This window comes from Zootoca vivipara, chromosome 16, assembly GCF_965207765.1.
Source record: "Zootoca vivipara chromosome 16, rZooViv2.hap1.1, whole genome shotgun sequence".
Lineage (NCBI taxonomy): Eukaryota > Metazoa > Chordata > Lepidosauria > Squamata > Lacertidae > Zootoca > Zootoca vivipara.
Genome location: NC_142599.1, coordinates 22668531 through 22690801, shown reverse-complemented (window position 1 = coordinate 22690801; position 22271 = coordinate 22668531). Strand labels below are relative to the sequence as shown.

At 47.7% G+C, this 22271-nt stretch overlaps 1 protein-coding gene across 2 annotated transcripts; it reads left to right on the top strand.

Moving 5' to 3' along the window:
- The first annotated feature begins 48 nt into the window (after positions 1 to 48).
- Positions 49 to 12476, top strand: SPRING1 (SREBF pathway regulator in golgi 1). 2 transcript variants are annotated; one of them, XM_035098785.3, is made up of 5 exons: positions 49 to 661; positions 1945 to 2101; positions 5459 to 5610; positions 8762 to 8875; positions 9982 to 12476. In XM_035098785.3, exons 1-5 carry the CDS (start codon positions 551 to 553, stop codon positions 10063 to 10065), a joined length of 618 nt encoding a protein of 205 aa, XP_034954676.1. In that variant the 5' UTR covers positions 49 to 550; the 3' UTR covers positions 10066 to 12476. The 2 variants fall into 2 exon arrangements, with proteins under 2 accessions (XP_034954676.1, XP_088516294.1); XM_088660168.1 differs by having other exon boundaries at positions 8762 to 8945.
- The last annotated feature ends 9795 nt before the right edge of the window (positions 12477 to 22271 follow it).

Here is a 22271-nt window from a genome sequence, read left to right as displayed (position 1 = left end):
CCCCCCTCCGACCGGAGCATTCTCAATTGGACACAAAGTAACCCTCTCGCTTCCGGGGGGAGGGAGGAGAGAGACGGAGGAAGGCAGCCGGGCGTTCCTGCGATCGCCGCACAAAGGCAGGCGAAGAACCCCCCCCCCCGCCCCGTCAACACCCCGGGCTTGCTTTCCGTGCCTTCTCCTTAATTCGGATCGCCGCTCCCTTAATTCGGATCCAGGCCCTTAATTCGGATCGCCTCCTTAATTCGGATCGACTTGGAAGCGGGTTTGTTTTTTTGGTGGGAGAGCAAGGAAAGGGGCTCCTTGGCTGCTCAGAAAGCCCACCCTCTCTGAAGCGGCTCACGGTCTCCCCGTATCTCCCTCCCCTTCACATGCCCCCCACGATCGCACCCGGAGGCCTGCCCGGGGATGAGGCGGGGGTCTCCCGGGCTCCCCCTCGCGCCCCAGACCCCCGGGTGGGCTAGCCAAGCCAAGGAAGAGCCCGATCCGCCGCCGCCGCCCCCCCCCCGTTTTCTTTCCGGGTCGTCGCTTGACCCCCGCTTAGTCCTTCTCCATGGTGCAGATTCTGGCCCTGGTGTGGCGGAGGCTGCTTCGGAAGCGCTGGGTCCTGGGGGTCGTCTTCGGGCTGTCCCTCATCTATTTCCTCAGCAGCACCTTCAAGCAGGTCAGTCCAGACCCCCCACGTCGCCCCAGCACCTCTCTCTCGTTTCGTTTTCCGGCGTCTCTATTATTTGTATCGATCGCGTTTACGGTCGGCCAAAGGCCGACGGGGTTCTCCCCTGCTCCCCCAAATTATCCTTCACACAATAACCCTGTGAGGTAGGTTAGGCTGAGAGGCAGCAGTCGGCCCAAGGTGGTCCACAGATGAGCGCCAGGGGGATTTGAACTCTGGTCTCCCAGGTCCTAGTCTGAGACGCTAACCACTGTGCCACCGCTGCCTCTCACCATTGGAGGCAGCAGTGCTTCTGAATCCCAGTTGTGTTTGCGTCCCACTTGCTGGTTGTGTGACCACTGTGAGAACAGGATGCTGGACTTGGTAGGCCCTATAAATGTTGTTGTTTAGTCGTGTCCGACTCTTCGTGACCCCGTGGACCAGAGCATGCCAGGCACTCCTGTCTTCCACTGCCTCCCGCAGTTTGGTCAGACTCATGTTTGTAGCTTCGAGAACACTGTCCAACCATCTCGTCCTCTGTCATCCCCTTCTCCTTGTTGTGCCCTCAATCTTTCCCAGCATCAGGGTCTTTTCCAGGGAGTGTTCTCTTCTCATGAGGTGGCCAAAGTATTGGAGCCTCAGCTTCAGGATCTATCCTTCCAGTGAGCACTCAGGGCTGATTTCCTTAAGAATGGATAGGTTTGATCTTCTTGCAGTCCATGGGACTCTCAAGAGTCTCCTCCAGCACCATAATTCAAAAGCATCAATTCTTCGGCGATCAGCCTTCTTTATGGTCCAGCTCTCACTTCCATACATCACTACTGGGGAAACCATAGCTTTAAACATTATGTTTAAACTATAAACATTAGCATTTATATAAAGCGCAGCACAGCCAATGGTCCGGGAAGGTGAGAGTTGCAGTCCATCCCATCTAGAGGGCACCCCTTTGGCTATCCCTGCAATACAGCTCTCAGGGGTTCAGTGTGCTTTCCACGGTCCACCTTTGTTGAACTCTTTACAACAGCCCTGTAAGGTCGATCAACATGCTCACCATCTTGCAGATGTGAAGAGAGGGTCCTGAGGTGCTCTTTAAATTCAAAGGTGTAGCGGCTTGTGAGACCCATGCATCTAGGGGTTTTTTTTGAAATGAGGCATGGGCAACCCACCTCCCCAATGGAAAAATACAATGAAGAAAATGACCTTTTGAAATCTCTTCTCCCCTGCTGCAGGTTCAGGCAGCATCGGGAGGACAGGACTGTAGCTTGCTTCCCATGCTCCTCTGTTTTCCGTTTCAGGAAGAGCGAGCCGTACGAGATCGGAATCTCCTCCAGGTGCAAGACGAGGATCACCCGATCGCGTGGAAAGTGCAGTTCAACTCCGGGAATGGCAGCCAGCCTGGTAACCAATGCCGGAACTCTGTCCAGGGGAAGCTGCTGATCACAGATGAGCTGGGTGAGGCTCCCTCTTCCAAGGGTGGTGTGGTGTAGTGTAGTGGTTAGTGCTGGAGTAGGACTGGTGAACGCGCATGGCGCTGTGGTCTAAAGCACTTAGCCTAGGGCTTGCTGATCAGAAGGCCAGCGGTTTGAATCCCTGCAACGGGGTGAGCTCCCGTTGTTCGGGCTCTGCTCTTGCCAACCTAGCAGTTCGAAAGCATGCCAAAGTGCAAGTAGATAAATAGGTACCGCTCTGGTGGGTAGGCAAACGGCATTTCCGTGCGCTGCTCTGGTTTCACCAGAAGCGGCTTAGTCATGCTGGCCACATAACCTGGAAGCTGTCTGTGGACAAACGCCGGCTCCCTCGGCCTATAGAGCGAGAGGAGCATCACAACCCCAGAGTCGTCCGCGACTGGACCTAACGGTCAAGGGTACCTTTACCTTTACCTAGGACTGGTGAAACAGGAGAGCTGTGTTCCATCTCCCCTGATGGAGGCTGCATTCCTCTGGGTACCAGTTCCTGGGAGTTGGGAGTCGCAGGTGGAGAGAGATTCTCATTCCATCTGGTTGGCCACTGTGCGAAAAGAATGCTGTCATTTCCTCGTTGTGCCTGAGCTTTTACACAACATAATAAACCATTTCCAGTAATACAGGTGATAGGGCTGGGTGAGATATCAATAAACCAGTTTTAAATCCATATATGATACTGGATTCATAATTTTTGACCTGGTAATACAGATATCACGAATCATGATGCATGTTAGGGACGGGCGATATATCGTCCAAAAACCGGTTTCAAGTCCATCTCATGATACTGCTTTCATAATTTTTGACCTGGCGATATATTGCAAATCACAATATGTGAGTGTGTGCTGTGCAAAATATCGCCATGTGGGGAAAACAGTGCCATCCAATTGAATCATAGAATCATAGAGTTGGAAGAGACCACAAGGGCCATCCAGTCCAACCCCCTGCCAAGCAGGAAACACCATCAAAGCATTCCTGACAGATGGCTGTCAAGCCTCTGCTTAAAGACCTCCAAAGAAGGAGACTCCACCACACTCCTTGGCAGCAAATTCCACTGCCGAACAGCTCTTACTGTCAGGAAGTTCTTCCTAATGTTTAGGTGGAATTTTCTTTCTTGTAGTTTGAATCCGTTGCTCCGTGTCCGCTTCTCTGGAGCAGCAGAAAACAACCTTTCTCCCTCCTCTATATGACATCCTTTTATATATTTGAACATGGTTATCATATCACCCCTTAACCTTTTCTTCTCCAGGCTAAACATACCCAGCTCCCTAAGCCTAGCTCCATCCTTCTTTCAAACATTGTGATATATATCAGTATGTCACGATGTTTAGCTGGTGATATATCACGAAGTTGAAAACCAGATGTCTCCTGGCCCTAATAGTGGAATGTAGCACATCTTTAGCTCTTCATTTCCGTGTTATTTGCAACCGAGTTTTTCCTGGAAGCAGAATTCAAGGAAACGAGTGCTAAGCTTGTACAGCATTTCCCTGGGAGTGGCATTTATGTCGTGCGGAAGCTCAAGGGCTCTGTAGGAATTGGCAGGGGGGAAGCGCAATATCCTGCTGTGCAGCCATAAGCACCACGCCACTGTAGCGCAGTGGAAGAACATTTGATTTGCATGCAAAAGGTTTCTGGTTCAATCCCTGGTAGGCTAGGTCAGGCATCCCCAAAATTCGTCCCTCCAGATGTTTTGGACTACAATTCCCATCATCCCTGACCCGCTGGTCCTCTTAGCTAGGGATCATGGGAGTTGTAGGCCAAAACATCTGGAGGGCCACAGTTTGGGGATGCCTGGGCTAGGGGAAGCTCCCTGCTGAATCCCTGGGGAGTTGCTGCCAGTCAGTGTAGACAGTTCTGAGCTAGAGGGGCCAATGACAGCACTCTATGCCCAAGGCAGAACTCTATGTTCTATGGCTTTCCCTAATACCAGTGGAACCTCTACTTACAACCATAATCCGTTCCGGGGGTCCGGTCATAACTAGAAATGTACATAAGTAGAGGCACACTTTTACATAGAAAGTAATGGAGAAGTGAATTGATCCGTTCTAGACGATGAAAAACACCCCCTAAAACAGCAATTTAACACGGATTTTACTGTCTAATGAGACCATAGATCCTTAAAATGAAGGCAATAATCAATGTACTGTACTATAAAATAAAATAAATGAGACAGTATTGTAGATGAAAAAAATTAACATTTTTTCCCCCTTACGTGCACTGAGGGTGGACGGGCTTACCTGGCTACACGCTGGGGGTGGGGCAAGGGTCAGTAAAGAGCTGATTCACTTTGGCCAGGGTCACTTTTTTTTCTTGCCAGGCCAGGTTCTTCTCTGGACTTCCTCAGATTAGTTGCTCGGCAGGGTTTGGGGCTGCAGTGAGCCCTGCTGTGCCTCTTGCAGGCGGCACCTCTTCCACAGCTTCGGGGGTGGGATGGGGGCCCTCTCCCCGGTGGCGGAGGGTCCAGCGCTGTCCCGCAGCCAGCCGGGCGAGCTCTGGACTGCTGGCATGGCCTCTGTTTGTGTCTAGAGGAAAGTTCATAAGTCAAAGCACCTACTGAAGGTCGTAACTGGAATCGAACATAAGTAGAGCCGTACGTAAGTCGAGGTTCCACTGTACAGTGGTACCTTGGTTCTCAAACGCCCAAAACCTGGAATTAAGTGTTCCGGTTTTTGAACGTTTTTCAGAAGCCGAACGTCCGATGTGGCTGTTGGCTATTGTTTCCAGGGCACTTGCACCTATCAGAAGCTGCGCTTTGGTTTTCGAACATTCCAGAAGTCAAACGGACTTCCAGAACAGATTAAGTTTGGTGCTTTTGTTTTTGCTATTTATTTTGCGGTTTTGTCTTTGAGGCTTTTTCGGTTAATTTGTTTTTGGGACTGTGTGGAACCCAGTTCAGCAACTGATTGATTTATTGTGTGACTGTGGAAATGGCTAAAAAAAAACACCATCCAAACAATGACTATCATCAGTCCTGGTAAGAAAAATAATTAATTTTTAATTTTTATCATCTACAATACTTTCATGTTTATTTTATAGTACTATACTGTACATTGATTATTGCTTTCATTTTATGGATCAATGGTCTTGTTAGATAATAAAATTCATGTTAAATTGCTGTTTTAGGGGTTGTTTTTAAAAGTCTGGAATGGATTAATCTGTTTTGCATTACTTTCTTTGGGAAAGTGTGGCTTGGTTTTGGAACGGACTTGCGGAATGGATTAAGTTTGAGAACCAAGGTACCACTGTATATTTGTTGTCTCTTCACTCTGATTTCAAACAATCTAGAATGTCAAGTGCTGTCTCCATCCTCAATAGCTCTTCCGGTGTTTTTTTTTGGGGGGGGGGATAGGTTACATCTGCGAAAGGAAGGACTTGCTGGTGAACGGCTGCTGCGACGTCAAAGCCCCCAGTGCAAAGCTCTATAGCTGCGAGAGCTGCTTGCCCAACGGATGCTGCAGCATCTACGAAGCCTGCGTTTCCTGCTGCTTGCAGCCCAACAAGGTACGATGTGTTTGGGCTTCCGGATTCAGCGCCAGCGTCGATCGGCGGGGTTTCGTCTCGTCTCCGAGACGGCCCGTCTCTGCTAGGAGTGGGGAGGGCAGCGAGAGCAACGCTGCGCCCCTTAGAACCTCGGGAAGGGCGTCCCGAGGGCAATTTGCTCGGCACAGACCCAATCCGGACTCCCCAACTCTTCGGTTAGCTCTAATAAGAGCTCCGGAGCGAGGAGGGTAGAAGTCGCGGGGGCCATTTTGAGCGGCAACGTTATTCTAGCAGGGAGAAGCTTCAAGCCGAAGGCGGAGAGCGCTGGATTCTTCCGAAAATAAAACGATTGGAAAAGACTGTAAGTAACCTCACGATTTGGATTATAAAACAATTTGGTCTGGGAGAGAGGGGAGAAAAGAGGAAGCCACCCCCCCCCCCACGGCAACAAAGAGACAGTAAATAGAAACCCGAAGCCATAAACAGAAGATTTGTAATTCAAAAGGATCCCTCAAAGGCATCAAAGAGAATATCCCCTTTGATGCAGGGTGAAAAGGGGAGAGAGACTGTGGTTTATGACTGCCCTGCACCAATGAGGTAAAGCCTAAGAAAAACCTTTCTTTCCCTCGGGAGCCGGCAGCCTAGGCAATTCAGTGAGTTGATCAGGATTTATAGTCAATTTTTACTTCACTTTGTATTTCTGGACTTTGTGGAATTTCTTTTTTGGCTTAAGTGCTTGTGAAATGTGAGTTCGAACTTTATTGTTAACAAGACTTGAAGAATGCAGCCAGCTTGTTAAAATGGAGTCGAGAAAATAAACTGTGATCATATTCCACCCCACGTGATAAGTTTTGACCTTGGCAGGACTGAAATATGTCAACAAAAAAGTGTTCCCCTGAGTTCCAGCGGTCTGTTTTGACCTTAATGTGGGAAACAAGAATAGAGTTATGTCAAGAGGAGACACGACGACAGGAGTTACAGCAGAAATTTCAGGAGGTGATGGCGGAATATGATTTTCTAGGAGATGAAGCTTTTGACACTGAAAAAGAGCAATGTGAGAATGACAATGATGGGGAAGGAAAAGATGAAGATGAGGACTGTGATGATTCAACACAAAATGAAACACACCATGAAAAAAATGATGACTCTACTCTACAAAAAGTTGGATGGAGTGCCCTGTCTTTGAGGGGGGCACGATTGGTATTATTGGAACTCCAGAACGCCCACAGGGAAGAAGGAAAAAATATGCAGAGAAGAGAAGAAATTCAGGGGTCCTGTATGGTGACCTGGATGGCAAGAGACTGTAAACAGGGGGTGGGGTGAAGGGAAAGTGATGTTGTGATTATAAGGATGGATTAACAGGTTTATAACTGGTCTGCTGATTTTGGAATTTGCTGGATTGGGGGGGGTGGAGCCGGTAATCGGGGATGTAAGGTTAAATTGAGAATAGTTATAGTTTTAAAAGTGAATGGATTTTGGAAAATGTGAAAATATGGAGGCTTATAGAGGGAGAAAAAAAAATTAGGCACGGGAAGAGAAAATGGGAGTTTGAATTTTCAGTGATTTGAATATTAGATGAAAATGTTAACAATTGATTTATAAGTTGTATAAGATACAAAGGTGTATTTTTATAAAGTAAGAAACTGTTGCAGATGATAAAAAAGGGATGAAAACCGGGGAAGGGGGGGGAGGGGAAGCCCATAAAATATGGTTTTTCAACTATGAATGCAAGAAAAATTTTTCTGTTTTGTATTGTTTTTTTCTTTTTCTTTTTTTTCTTCGCCCTTTCTTTTTCCCCTTTTTTTCCTATTTCTATTTTTCTCTTTTTTTGGTATAACAATAGATGGTTGGATGGATGTCCTCCTGCGTACTGCCCTGGTTTGCTGGAGCTCCCTGGTGGCAGGGGGGGGCTTTGGGGTCAGGGGAGGGGGAGGAGGACAGAAATCCAAGCATAAAATGGACCATTTCTGACTGTTCACAAACATGGGATACTTCTGTGGCAGGGGAGGACCCATGTGGGTGGGTAGGAAGGAGGTGGAAAAGGGGTTTAAGTATGTACCGTTTTTTTGTTTTTTTGTATTTTGTAAAATTAATAAAAAGTATGTTTAAAAAAAAAAAAAAAAAAAAGGTACGATGTGTTTGGTATGAACCCTGGCCACCTGCAGCAAAATGTTGCAGCGCAGCATCGCTGGCATGGCATAAATAAGAAAGCATCGCATAAATAAGAAAGGAGTGCTGCCCTTCGAGGTGCCAGCCAGCCATGCCCTCTGTTGGAATACTCTTACAGGGCTCAAGCAGGCCATTCGATTTCCTTTGCCATCTGCTGGTTTTCTTTTTCAACTAATACACATACATCTATATATTTTCTCCAGCACCTGCCTGGTTGCATTTCACTCATTTTCAGCCCAGTTCTCCACTCTTAAGAAAAAAATTATTAACCAAAACAACAACAACAACAACAACAACAACAAGTTCATCCTCCATAAAGTTTGCAGCTCCTCCCAGTTTGTGTCATCAGCGTCGTTCTGTTTGCTCATATTTTAATGGGGACTTCAGCGACTCAAAAATGCTTGCCTGTTGGAGATCTCTCAGGGTGAAAGGCTGGGAGGAGACTCCTTTCTCTGTATAGGACAAAAGTTAGGATTTACAGTCGTACCTTGGTTGTCGAACGGAATCCGTTCCGGAAGTCCATTCGACTTCCGGAAACGTTTGACAACCACGGCACAGCTTCCGATTGGCTGCAGGAGCTTCCTGCAGCCAATCGGAAGCCGCATCAGATGTTAGGGTTCCAAAGAACGTTCGCAAACCGGAACACGCACTCCCAGGTTTGCGGCGTTCGGGAGCCAAAACATTTGACTCGCAAGGTGTTCGAGATCCAAGGTGCGACTGTATTTGTGAGAGAGGATTCTGAATTCTTCTATCTTGTCTATCTCTTTCTTTCTTTCTTTCTTTCTTTCTTTCTTTCTTTCTTTCTTTCTTTCTTTCTTTCTTATTCATGTAGATTAGCTTGTCTTTTATAATATTGTGAAAACTGTTAATAAAACTTTATCCAAAAATAAAAATAGAAAATGCTTGCCCGTTGTCTGCTGCTGTTCCTTCTCCTCCACAGTGCCATTCCTGCCTTCATAACTCTTCTGTTGTCACCTAACTTTTTTTATTTTTTAACCCCCAGCAACGGCTGCTGGAGCACTTTCTAAACCGAGCTGCGGTCGCCTTCCGGAACCTCTTCATGGCTGTGGAAGATCACTTTGAGTTGTGCTTGGCCAAGTGCAGGACCTCCTCGCAGGTACAGGGAGAGGTCTGCGGGGCTGACTGAGCAGCGGCTCATGATCTCCTCTGCTCCCATCCTGCTCCTGGTGGGTTAAGTGCAACAGATGAGCAAGACAACCCAACTGTTAGTCGGGCAGAGGGGATCAATAGCAACCATTTGGGGGGACCCTGTTCTCACCTGGGGTGCCTGGGATAGAGCCTGGGATTTCAATAATAATAATAATAATAATAATAATAATAATAATAATAATAATAAATGTATTCATATCCCTAGGTTTTCCCAGCCACTCTGGGTGGTTTACAGCATATATGAAAAGCAGAATATCTTATACAGACTATAAATCAATCAATAAACCAACAGAAATAATAATAATAATAATAATATAATATAAATAAATATTATTTTATTATTTATATCCTGCCTATCTGGCCAGGTTTTCCCAGCCAGTCTGGGTGGCTTACAGCATATATGAAAACATAATAAAACATCAAACATTAAAAAACAGAATATCTTATATGGACTAAATAAATCAATAGAAATAATAATAATAATAATAATAATAATAATAATAATAATAATAATAATAATAGCAATAACAAGCCATCTACAGTTATACCCAAATTAAAATAACTGCCAACCCCAGCTAAACATTTAACCAACCCCAACCAACCCAAAAACAAAAAAGAGGAACCAAAATTAAAACCTTTAAAAACATTTTAGCCAGTTGCGCCAACCCAATGGTTGTTCTAGCAATGTCCCTCTGGTCTCCCAGGAGCCTCTTTTAACTGTTCCAGGTGAGTCTGGACTCCACCTCCTAGGCCAGGTGAAAATGGGCCTTGCAGCAGGGAGCAGGTTTTCCTTCCAGCACTGATGGCAGCAGCAATTTCATGCATGAAAAGCCTACAATTGTAGAATTGGAAGGGACCCCAACGGTCATCCAGTCCAACCCCCAGCAGTGCAGGAATCTCGGCCACAGCATCCGTGACAGATGTGCGCTCTGTCATTCAGCTGGTGGCCACGCTCCGTAGCTGCCTGGCAAATCTGTGTCCCTGCATGTGCTCTGTCCCCTCCCTAACAAATATATATCTCTCCCCCCCCCTCTATTTCTCCCCTTTGCCCAGAGCGTGCAGCATGAGAACACCTACCGCAACCCCATTGCGAAATACTGCTACGGGGAGTACCCTCCGGACCTCCTGCCAGTGTGATAGCGGCAAGGGGACTGTGGCAGCAAGGAGAGAGAGAGAGACCGGAGGCGTTAGCGATTGTGGAACGGTGACATTGTGAGGACGCTCGGACACCTGCCTTTGTGCTGCGGCACCCAACTTAACCTTTCAGGAAATAGCCTCTTTCATCCGCCTGTTGCCGCCTCCCTGCAGTTAGAAAATGGAATGAGGGCGGTGAGACGCCCTCCGCCGGCTGTCGCCAAAGGACTGTGCTCAGGCACTGCACTGTGGCTACAGTCAGTCCTGCCCCCATTTTGAGATACGAACATAATAGAAGTTGTGTCTCTCTCCCCGTAGCCTATGGGCCTTCTCTCTCTCTCTGGCCTGGCCAACAAACACAGTGAATGACGAAAGGTCCCTTGAGATGAGAGAGCAGTGCTTGGTTCCTTGCAGGCGAGAGACGTCCTGTATCCTCAAACCGTGCTGTGTAAATACGAATTATTTATTGGGATGACACTACAGCTCAAAATGTATTGCAGGGTGTTCTAGAAGACGGTGCCAGGAGGGTGCCGGTGACGTTCTAACATGGGACAGAGAAAGCCCTTCACCTTAGATTTTTCTCCAAGCTTTGTCATTAATCTTGTTCCGCATGCTCTGATCTTCGAATTGATTTGGCTGTTGCTTGCCAGCAGGGGGCGGTAGCAAATAGCACCCTGTTTCCTGGCTCTGCATGGCTTTGGAGCTAAATAGAGCTGAGGTTTCTCTGCATATCCGGGGTGAAAAATCCCTGGCCTGTGGGGCTATCTGGACCCACCAGGCTTCCCCATTTGGACCAGGGAGCTTTTTTACCCTAGCACAACCCCCCCACCTGATGTCACATAAGGAGGCGGCTCTCGCAAAAAATGGGATTTACAAAAAATGGTCAGCTGATCAGACCTGTTCCCGCAGGGCTTCACAAGCACCGATGATCAGCCTCGATCCCCACATCACCATGATGTTTGGTGATTGTCATGTGGGCAGCCCCTACCCACCTGTCAAATTCAGCTAGCAGGGATTGCAGGCATCCCCAAACTGTGGCCCTCCAGATGTTTTGGCCTACAACTCCCATGATCCCTAGCTAACAGGACCAGTGGTCGGGGAAGATGGGAATTGTAGTCCAAAACATCTGGAGGGCCGAAGTTTGGGGATGCCTGGATTAGTGGGTTGTGGTACTGTGATTAGATGGCTGTGGGTTGGGGGAAAGTAAACCAAAAAAAGAAGCCTATAAATGTAGTACGCATTGCACAGATGCTTGCAGTTCTGAACCTCTGCTGCTGCAGTGGCAACCCAGTGAGCGAGGCATTGAATGACCCAAGGAGTGGGGTAGGAGAGCTGAAAATAACGCCAAGGTATTTGGCATCTGGTAACCATTGCGTCCCTTTGGTTTCAAGTAGTAAAATGGGTGGACGAGTCTTAAAAAACCCGGGACACAAATTCTCACAGCCCTCTAGCAGCTGTGGGGCCTCATTTACCAGAAGTCATGTATTTAGCACAGGCACAGGCAAACTCTGCCCTCCAGATGTTTTGAGACTACAATTCCCATCATCCCGGACCACTGTTCCTGTTAGCTAGGGATGATGGGAGTTGTAGTCCCAAAACATCTGGAGGGCCGAGTTTGCCTATGCCTGATTTAGCGTGAACTCTGGAAGTGTCCACTCAGTTCTGACCAGGTCAGCCTCCTGATAAGTGTTGTGTTCTAGGAAGCTAATTTGGTCAGAATCGAGTAAACACTTAAATGCATTACTTCTGGTAAATGAGTCAACATATCTGGGCTTTTAAGGCTTGTCTAAGCATGTACTATCTGAAACCGAAGGGGTGCATTGGTTGCCAGGTGTGAAGTTTTTTTCCTGCTCTCCTACCCCACTAAAGATGCTTTTCTGCTCCATGTGTCACCTGGAGTTTGGGAGGCAATCCATGTTTTGTGATGCAGCTGTTTTCCTCTCCTGTGACATCATCAGGCCGCCTTGGAATGAGCCACCCAGGTGTAGAGCAGGCATCCCCAAACTGCGGCCCTCCAGATGTTTTGGCTTACAACTCCCATGATCCCTAGCTAACAGGACCAGTGGTCAGGGAACATGGGAATTGTAGTCCAAAACATCTGGAGGGCCGAAGTTTGGGGGTGCCTGGTGTAGTGCAAGCGTGGGGAACCTCTGACCCTCCAGATGTTACTGAACTACAACTCCCATCATCCCCGAACATGGACCATGCTTGCTGGGCCTGATGGGAACTGTGATTCGGCGACATCTTGAGGGCCAGGGTGTAGCATCCTGCCCAAGGGTCCACAACTCAGCTAATGAGTTCTCTTTGACCACAGAAAGCTGTAATCTACTGATCATGGAATACTCTTTGTCGCCTCTGATTTTCCCACTTCCAGTGTGAAACAAAAGTCTAAATACACTCCATCACAAACTAAACTTCTTGTTCACCTGTTTATTGAATGGTGAAATATTCCTCACCCACATGGTTGCTGGTGGGAGACTTTCTGAATAAGGAGTCATTCCTTGTTTGCCCTAGGAAGGCAGCAGTAGCCGACATGGTGCCCTCCAGATATTCTGGATGCCAGATACCATCAGCACAAGCCAGTATGTCTGGGGTCTTAAACCTGGAGCCTTCCCGATGTTATTTGGACTACAGCTCCCATCATCCTTGACCACTGGTAGTCATGGTTGGGGCTGATGGCAGCACGAGTCCAGGAAATGGCTAGAGCAGTGTGTTCTTCAACCTTAGATCCCCAGATGTAGGTGGACTACAATACCCATCATCCACAGCCAGCTTAGCCTAACAATCAAGGATGCTGTGCGTTGTAGTCCACACGTGCTTGGGGACCGAAGGTTAAAAGAACAGGGTTCTCAAGCAGGGTTTCCCAAACTTGGGTCTCCAGCTGGTTTTGGACTACAATTCGCATCATCCCTGACACTTAGTCCTGCTAGCTAGGGATGATGGGAGTTGTAGTCCAACAACAGTTGGAGACCCAAGCTTTGGGAATGCTGTTCTAGAGGGTCACAGATTTCCAGGCATATGTGGGTGCAAAATGTTTCAATTGCAAGGGCTACACAAGTGAGAGAGTGCTGCTTCCGTGCTAAGCATTTAGCAACCCTGAAAGATAATGGGCTTCGGTTTCAAGAGAATGATGAGCGAGTTCTGTTAACGTACAATGGAATGTCAAGATAAACACAAGCCACTCCGAAAGAAGTTGCTGGATTGCTCCCTTGGCCCAGGTCCGTGCGTAGAAAATAGATCTAGCTGGAAAACAACGCAGAGCAATTTGCATTGATCATGGCAATGCATTCCTAACTATACAACCTTCTAATATTGCAGGATTATTGCAAAATTTTAGGAGGTTGTATGACCTTAGAACAGTGTGTGGCTGTGGCTATTGCAAAGGGATCCTGCACTTTTGAAACTGCCACAACACTAAAGGGTAAAGGTCAAGGACCCCTGGATGGTTAAGTCAAGTCAAAGGTGACTATGGGGTTGCGGCACTCATCTCACTTTCAGGCCGAGGGAGCTGGCGTTTGTCCACAGACAGTTTTCTGGGTCATGTGGCCAGCATGACAAAACTGCTTCTGGCACACGGAGGACCGTGATGAGTGCCAGAGTGCACGGAAACACCGTTTATCTCCCTGCCGCAGCTGTACCTATCTTATCTACAGTGGTACCTCGGTTTAAGTACACAATTGGTTCCGGAAGTCTGTACTTAACTTGAAGAGTACTTAACCTGAAGCGAACTTTCCCATTGAAAGTAATGGAAAGTGGATTAATCCGTTCCAGGCGGGTCCGCGGAGTACTTAAACTGAAAGTACTCAAACCGAAGCGTACTTAAACCGAGGTATGACTGTACTTGCACATGTGTGCTTTTGAACTGCTAGGTTGGCAGGAGCTGGGACAGAGCTATGGGAGCTCACCCCATCGTGGGGATTCGAACCACCGACCTACCGATCACCAAGCCCAAGAGACTCAGTGGTTTAGACCACAGCGCCACCCGCGTCCTTTGCCACAACACTACTGAGAGTGAGTCCCACCAGTGTAATTTACTCCGGTGTAAATTATTCTGGCTTTTTGTCATTTGAATGGCTCTATTAGTTGCAGGGGGAAAGGTGAATAAAAAGTAAAAAGGTAAAGGACCCCGGACGGTTAAGTCCAGTCATAGGCTGGGGTTGCGGCACTCATCTCTCTTTCAGGCTGAGGGAGCCAGCATTTGTCCATAAACAGCTTTCTGGGTCATGTGGCTAGCATGACTAAACCGCTTCTGGTGCAATGGAACACTGTGACAGAAACCAGATCGCACAGAAATGCCATTTACTTTCCTGCCATAGTGGTACCTATTTATCTACTTGCACCAGTATGCTTTCGAACTGCTAGGTTGGCAGAAGCTGGGACAGAGCAACGAGAGCTCACCCCGTCATGGGGATTCAAACCGCCGACCACCTGATCGGCAAGCCCAAGAGGCTCAGTGGTTTAGACCACAGCATCACCGACTTCCCTTCGGTGAATAGCAATGATGTGGCAGAGGTGAGTGGCAGAAGTATCTTAAAGCCGCCTCTCATAATACTAGAACTCTGGGCCGTCCCAGGAAGCTGAATTGCTGGAAGCTACTGCGAGGTGCTTTTGTGACTGCAGAAGAAATGAAGATCTTTTGCTCTCAAAGAGAGGATGGGTAGATGCTCCGGGAAGTTGCTCTGCCCTGTTTTCTTGCCCTCTGACCCATCAAGGTGAGAGTCATTTGGCAGCCACTTAATCAAATGGAGATGTTGATTTTTCTGTTAACCCAGCTGGGACGACATTTTCTGCAGGCTGTCGTGCCAGATAACAAATGGCTTTCCAGAATCCCATTATTCTCCCACTGGCAGGATCTGCTCCAGGAAAGGGAGATGGGAATGGATGTGTCATTTCGGGACAAAAGGGGACGTCAATCCCGGTTATCGCTGCTCTGGAGAACTGAGCAGCTGTGAGTTTATTATGCAAAAGCTCCAAATGTGGTATCGGATGGATTTCTGGTCACACAGATTTCCCCACCTTAGTTTGTTTATTTGTAATACTGTATCCTGCCAACCTAGCAGTTAGAAAGCACATCAAAATGCAAGTAGATAAATAGGAACCGCTATAGTGGGAAGGTAAACGGCGTTTCCATGTGCTGCTCTGGTTTGCCAGAAGCGGCTTTGTCATGCTGGCCACATGACCTGGAAGCTATACGCCGGCTCCCTCGGCCAATAATGTGAGATGAGCGCGTAACCCCAGAGTCGGTCACAACTGGACCTAATGGTCAGGGGTCCCTTTACCTTTACCTATTTATATACTGCTCTTCAACAATAAAGGTGATGTCCAATATTAGACCTATTCAGAGTAGACTCATTGATTATATTTTATTTTATGTTAGACGAGTCTCTCTCTCTCTCCCCGCACACCTTCCCTATTAAAGTGTGGTGCTCCCCACTTTACACGACTTTACTTTATACACACTGGGCCCCGGAACATAACCCCCACATAAGTAGCAGGACACCTGTATCCTAAATGCTGCTTCCTTAGGCTCTGCCTCCACAGCTGGAAGCAGCAGTGCTTCTGAACAGCAGTTGCTGGAAGCCACTGGAGGAGAGAACGCAAGTGGCGCTGTGGGTTAAACCACAGAGCCCAGAGGGCTTGCCGATCAGAAGGTCGGCGGTTCAAATCCCTGCGACGGGGTGAGCTCCCGTTGCTCGGTCCCCACTCCTGCCAACCTAGCAGGTCAAAAGCACATCAAGTGCAAGTACAGTCATACCTCAGTTTAAGTACGCTTTGGTTTGAGTACTTTCAGTTTAAGTACTCCGTGGACCCGCCTGGAACGGATTAATCCACTTTCCATTACTTTCAATGAGAAAGTTTGCTTCAGGTTAAGTATGCTTCAGGTTAAGTACAGACTTCTGGAACCAATTGTGTACTTAAACCGAGGTACCACTGTAGATAAATAGGTGGGAAGGTAAGCGGCGTTTCCGTGCGCTGCTCTGGTTCGCCAGAAGTGGCTTTGTCATGCTGGCCACATGACTCGGAAGCTGTATGCTGGCTCCCTTGGCCAAAAGAGCAAGATGAGCGCCGCAACCCCAGAGTCTGTCACGACTGGACCTAATGGTCAGGGGTCCCTTTACCTTTACTGGAGGAGTTACTCTTGCACTCCATTCCTGCTTGCAGGCTTTCTGGTGGGCTACTGTGGGAACAGGACTGACCCAGCAGTTTCTCCTTATGTTCTTATGCAACCTTTCCTCATAGGGGAGTCGCAACGGGGATCTCACCTGAAACATCGGGGATTATCCCATTACCGGCTCTGGCAGTTAACAATGAAAAAGTTGACTGTGCATCCTTTTTGTGTGTGTGTGTGTGTGTGTGCAATTTATGCCAGGGATTTGAAATGAGAAGGTAAGCCACGAGAGCTACTGGGCAGACTGTTTTACCAAGTGAAAACGCAATGGAAATTAAATGTGAGTTGGGGATGTTATGAGGATGAATGTCTTCATTGATTAAATGAGCCGCTGACAGACAAGGAGCAGCGGCTTGGCTGCCGAGTTTTCCGTCGCACATTATTCATGTGGTATTTAAGTAGCAAGTGATGGACGTGCCAGAATTTCCCCCTAATTGTTGGCACGAAGAAAGGGATTCTGCCTGATTGGTCTGCTCACAAACTGCTGTGGTGGGGAAATGGCTATATTCCAAAGGTTGGGGTTTTAGCATGTTGCTAAGTGTAGGGGGTTTGGGGGGGGGAAGAAACTTACAGTATATCTGCCAAATACATAAAAATGTAATGCTGTCGTCATGCTGCAGTTTGCATGGCCACCAGTAGGCGGCCACTCCAACTCCAGTGTAATAACAGAATGGCAGGCAGGCAGACGAGCGAGCAAGCAAGCAGTGTGGGTGGCAGACGGCCCAAGCAAGCTGTTTAGCAGAGAGGGGAGGCGGGCTTGCCAAATCACTCTCTAAATCAGGCACCCCCAAACTGCGGCCCTTCAGATGTTTTGGCCTACAACTCCCATGATCCCTAGCTAACAGGACCAATGGTCAGGGATGATGGGAACTGTAGTCCAAAACATCTGGAGGGCCGAAGTTTGGGGATGCCTGATCTAAATTATCTCCCGTGCTCCTTTTAAGGGGATTGGAGTGAGCTGTGAGGGGATAGGTAATAGGTGTGTGAATGAGGTATAAAGGGAGGGGTGTTTGGTCAGGTGTAAAAAGAAGACTGGGTGTCCAGTTGTGGGGAAAGTGGGTCAGCAAAGGGTTTGGCAAGTGGAGCATGGAGGGGCAGCAACCCCTACAATACAGGTATGTAGATCCAGAGGTCTCAGTGAGTTTCAGCTCAGCAGAACCCAGAAGATGTTTTAAATCTCTGTCATTCAGTTCTGCTCTCATTTCTGTTTATAGTTGATTAAATCTGAATCATTTACATTTAGCTCCTGCATGCTAAGTAAATGCGTCTGACAACAAGACGCTGGAGGCATGCAGATGTGAAGCCACATAACGGAAGGCATTGGGATGTTTCCTGTGAACGTCTAATGCAGGCATAGGCAAACTCCGGCCCTCCAGATGTTTTTTGAGACTACAATTCCCACCATCCCTGACCACTGGTCCTGTTAGCTAGGGATGATGGGAATTGTAGTCCCAAACATCTGGAGGGCCGGAGTTTGCCTATGCCTGGTCTAATGCAGCCTTCTCCAGCCCGGTGGCCAGCAGATGTTTTGGTTGATAATCTCCAGCATCCCTACTCATTGGCCATGCTAGCTGGGACTGGAAGGAATTGTAATTCTTTAGAGCCCAGATGTTGGACTGCATTTCCCATCATCCCTGACCACTGGCCATGATGGCTGATGGGAAATGTAGCCCAGCGGCACCAGGAGAGCTTCAGTTTCGCCACCCTTTTTATGACATACAGTGGTACCTCAGGTTACAGAATCTTCAGGTTACAGACGCTTCAGGTTACAGACTTTGCTAACCCAGAAATAGTACCTCGGGTTAAGAACTTTGCTTCAGGATGAGAACAGAAATTGCGCGGTGGCAGTGGGAGGCCCCATTAGCTAAAGTGGTACCTCAGGTTAAGAACAGTTTCAGGTTGAGAACGGACCTCCAGAATGAATTAATAATAATAATAATAATAATAATAATAATAATAATAATAATAATAATAATATATTAATTATACCCTGCCCACATGGCTGGGTTTCCCCAGCCACTCTGGGCGGCTTACAACAGAAAAATGAAATAAAATAACCTATTAAACATTAAAAGCCTCCCTAAACAGGGCTGCCTTCAGATGTCTTCTAAAAATCTGGTTTCTTTGACATCTGATAGGAGGGCGCCACCACCGAGAATGCCCTCTGCCTGGTTCCCTGCAACTTGGCTTCTCGCAACGAGGGAACCGCCAGAAGGCCCTCGGTACTGGACCTCAGTGTCCGGGCAGAATGATGGGGTTAAGTTCTTAACCCGAGGTACCACTGTATTGGCAAAACAGGATGGAGTTCAGGCACATTTCACTTCGTCATTAAGCTTGAAGTGCCGTTATAAAACTACCGGAGTTATGAATAAATCCCGCATGTGATCCATCTGCAGCATTGACAATAATGGTTAAGTTTCACAAACCAACAACACAGGGTTGCCTGGCTCTGGTTTGCAAGGTACAACTTTTTGCAGCTGTGGGTTCTAGTTGTTGCATGTTCCCATTCTTTCCCCGAAAGAAGCCAGCTGCTGAATCACATTATTTAAGCGGTAAAGGACTTATTCTGGTTGCCAGAGAGAGGATCAACATACAAGATTCTACTTGTCTTGGTAGGCAGCACTGTCGATGTAGGGGCCATAGCTGCCAAGTTTTCCCTTTCCTCGCGAGGAAGCCTATTCAGCATAAGGGAATTTCCCTTAAAAAAAGGGAGAACTTGGCAGCTATGGTAGGGGCATGTCGCAACATTAAAACACATTTTTTTTAAAATGACTTGCAATCACAAACATGAGGTGTCCTAAGAACATACAAGTTAAATGTCCAAAGCCAGGGCAAAGAGGTGAGTCTTCGTCTTCAGCATTTTCCAGAAGCAGGACAATGAAGGTGCCGGGTGCACCTCTGTGGGGGTGGAGTTTCACAACTTAGGGGCCACCACAGAGAAGACCCTCTCTCAGACTGCCACCCCTTAAGCCAGGGGTCAGCAACCCTTGTGGGGGGGCGGACTATTTTTTGGGGGGGGGGAATGAATGAATTCCTATGCCCCACAAATAATCCAGAGATGCATTTTAAATAAAAGCACACATTCTACTCATGTAAAAATATGCTGATTCCCGGACCGTCCGTGGGCCAGATTGAGAAGGCGATTGGGCCGTAGTTTGCCCACCCATGCCTTAAGCCTCTGAGGCTGGAAGAGCTAACCGGATGGAATCCTCTGCCAATCTTAGCGGCTGAGAGGGTCTCTAAGCGCCTGAGAGGGTCTCTAGGGAAGGATGCAGTCTTTCATATACTTGGGGCCTGAGTCGTTTTTGGGCTTTAAACACCAACGTGTTTAAACCACTGGGAATCTGTGGCCTATACCCCAAAGGACTATTGCTTTCCCCACACAGGTACAGCTAGGAAAAGCAGATCTCTGGTTCTTGTATTTAAATGCAAAAGAATCCACACCTTTAAGACTGTGTGCACCCCTTTGCTGCAATCCCATCATTGACATACCGCATTGGTCCGAATATAAGACGCACTTGCAAATAACCCGCACCTTTAAAATTCAAGGCTTATTTGCTCTACTGCAGGCACCCCCAAACTTCGGCCCTCCAGATGTTTTGGACTACAATTCCCATCATCCCTGACCACTGGTCCTCTTAGCTAGGGATCATGGGAGTTGTAGGCCAAAACATCTGGAGGGCCGCAGCTTGGGGATGCCTGCTCTACTGCCTCCCGGCACTACCTCCCCAAGCCAGCACCAAGGGAGGCTTGGGAGCGGCAGGCGGGCTGCGTGCCATTACCCCACACTCCTGGGCTGCTTCTTGGGGGAGGGGGCTGGGAGCTGCGCCGCTTTGCAGTGGCTCAGGGGAGGCCTGGGAGATGTGGTCGGGACGAGCGACATTGTCCTGCACCCCCAACAGCCCTCGTGGGTAGCTGTTTCAGCAGTGATACCGTAAGGCCATGAATATACGCTGCACTTTAACTTTTCACAATCTTAATTTGGAAAAAAAAAGGACAGCTTATATTCGGGCCAATACAGTACATTTCCCAGGACTTCAGACCAGGTTGGTGACTGGTCTGTTTCCCAGAACACTTAGAAAAAACATTTAGAAAACAGGAGCTGCAATATTTTCCTGGGTCTATGTCTGGCTGAGCACAATTATGCTTCCAATTAAACATGTGTACGATTACATAGTGGGACACGGGTGGCGCTGTGGGTTAAACCACTGAGTCTAGGGCTTGCCGATCAGAAGGTCGGAGGTTTGAATCCCCACGATGGGGTGAGCTCCCATTGCTCAGTCCCTGCTCCTGCCAACCTAGCAGTTTGGAAGCACACAGTGCAAGTAGATAAATAGGTACCGCTCCAGCGGGAGGGTAAACGGCGTTTCCGTGCGCTGCTCTGGTTCGCCAGAAGCGGCTTAGTCATGTTGGCCACGTGGCCCAGAAGCTGTACGCCGACTGCCTCGGCCAGTAAAGCGAGATGAGCGCCGCAACCCCAGAGTCATCTGCGATTGGACCTAGGATAACATTGTGAGTCTGTCTGTCTCTCTGTCTCTCTAGATGTCTTTCTGCACCAGCCATTCAAGGTGACCACTAAAATAACGAATCAATACAGTATAAAATGATGAAAAAATAAGTTAAAAGGCCATATCGCCATAAACAAAATGAGGATAAAGGCAGGCATTGACAGAAGCCAGATATTTTATTAGCAGGGCTGCAAAGGGCATGCCAATCTGCTGTTTTGGGAGGGCGGAAAACCTGAAAGTTCTCCAAAGAGTGGAGAGGCTGCAGATAAAAATTGCACCTTTTAGTAGGTCATTTGAGCAGCCTCTGCAGGTGGCCTAATAAACACAGCAGGGATGAATACATCATCCTGGGGTGCTAAAAGCATGTCCTCATTTTCATCTGAGAAATGTTCTGAGAGTGCTTTTGCGGAAGGAAACAAATACAGTGGACATCAGGTGGAGGAAAAAAAACTTCTTGCAATGTGTAAGAATGGAGGGGGCTTAGGTTGTGATCCTTGGTGAGATTCGACAGGGGGTGTTATGAGGCTACCTGAGCTTTGTGATTTTCCTCTGTGAAATGGGCAAGACTGGTGTTGTGCTTACAGTTATTGGGGTGCAATTCAGTCTTACGGTCAGCAGGTGCCGCTATTGATGTGGCTTACAAACTGTTACGTGAGAGAGCCAGAAAGAGAAACTGCACAGTCCAATAGAAGGGTTGAAAACACACAAGGCGGAACAATTTGTTCCAAAACATTTTGCTCTGCAATGGGGTCATCTATAAATTCTGGGATTTCCTGTTTTCTGAACAGCCAGCCTCAGACAGCAACCAGGGTCTCTCTCTCTCTCGTCTCAGACACCCTCCTTTATCCAAGAGCTGCATTTTGCTCTCAGAAATCAAACAAGCCACAAACTCCTGCCTCCTGCGGGCTTTGCAGGAGATCTTGTAACACACACCCCGCACTCCTGCTTGTCTCAGTGCCAGGCTTTCATTTCCTCTAGGTTGTGTCATGAAATCATGGGATTTCCGTGGCTTTCCACAACTGCTGTGTAGAATAAATGTGAAAAAGAAGCAAAAAAGGCTTGAATACACATTCCTAGCATCACTAGGAAGTTCAACAGGTCTAATGGGAGCTTGAAGTTGACTTCGGGCCAGTGTGCGAAAGGGCTGATCCCTTCTTTATATTTTTATTTGTTAATGTATTTATATTCTGTCTTCTCCCCAAACTGGGATTCAGGGCAGGTCCCAGCTTTTAAAATGCATCATTATAAAACACACTGCGATAAAAACAAACTAGATTTTAAAAAATAGTTAAAATGCATTAAAAAACAGCAGTTAAAATGCAGTTTGCCCCGACAGCAGCCCAATGGTCAGTCTCATCTGCCCCTTAGCTTCCAAAGGCTTGGGTGAGCAAGAATGTCTTAGCCTGCTGCTAGAAGGATCGCAAAGAGGGAGTCAGTCTAGCCTCTATTGGGCAGCCACAGAGAAGTTTCACCACAAACTGTACCTCTGATGTCAATGGGAAGGTGCTCACCTGAGGATTTCAGCATCCAGG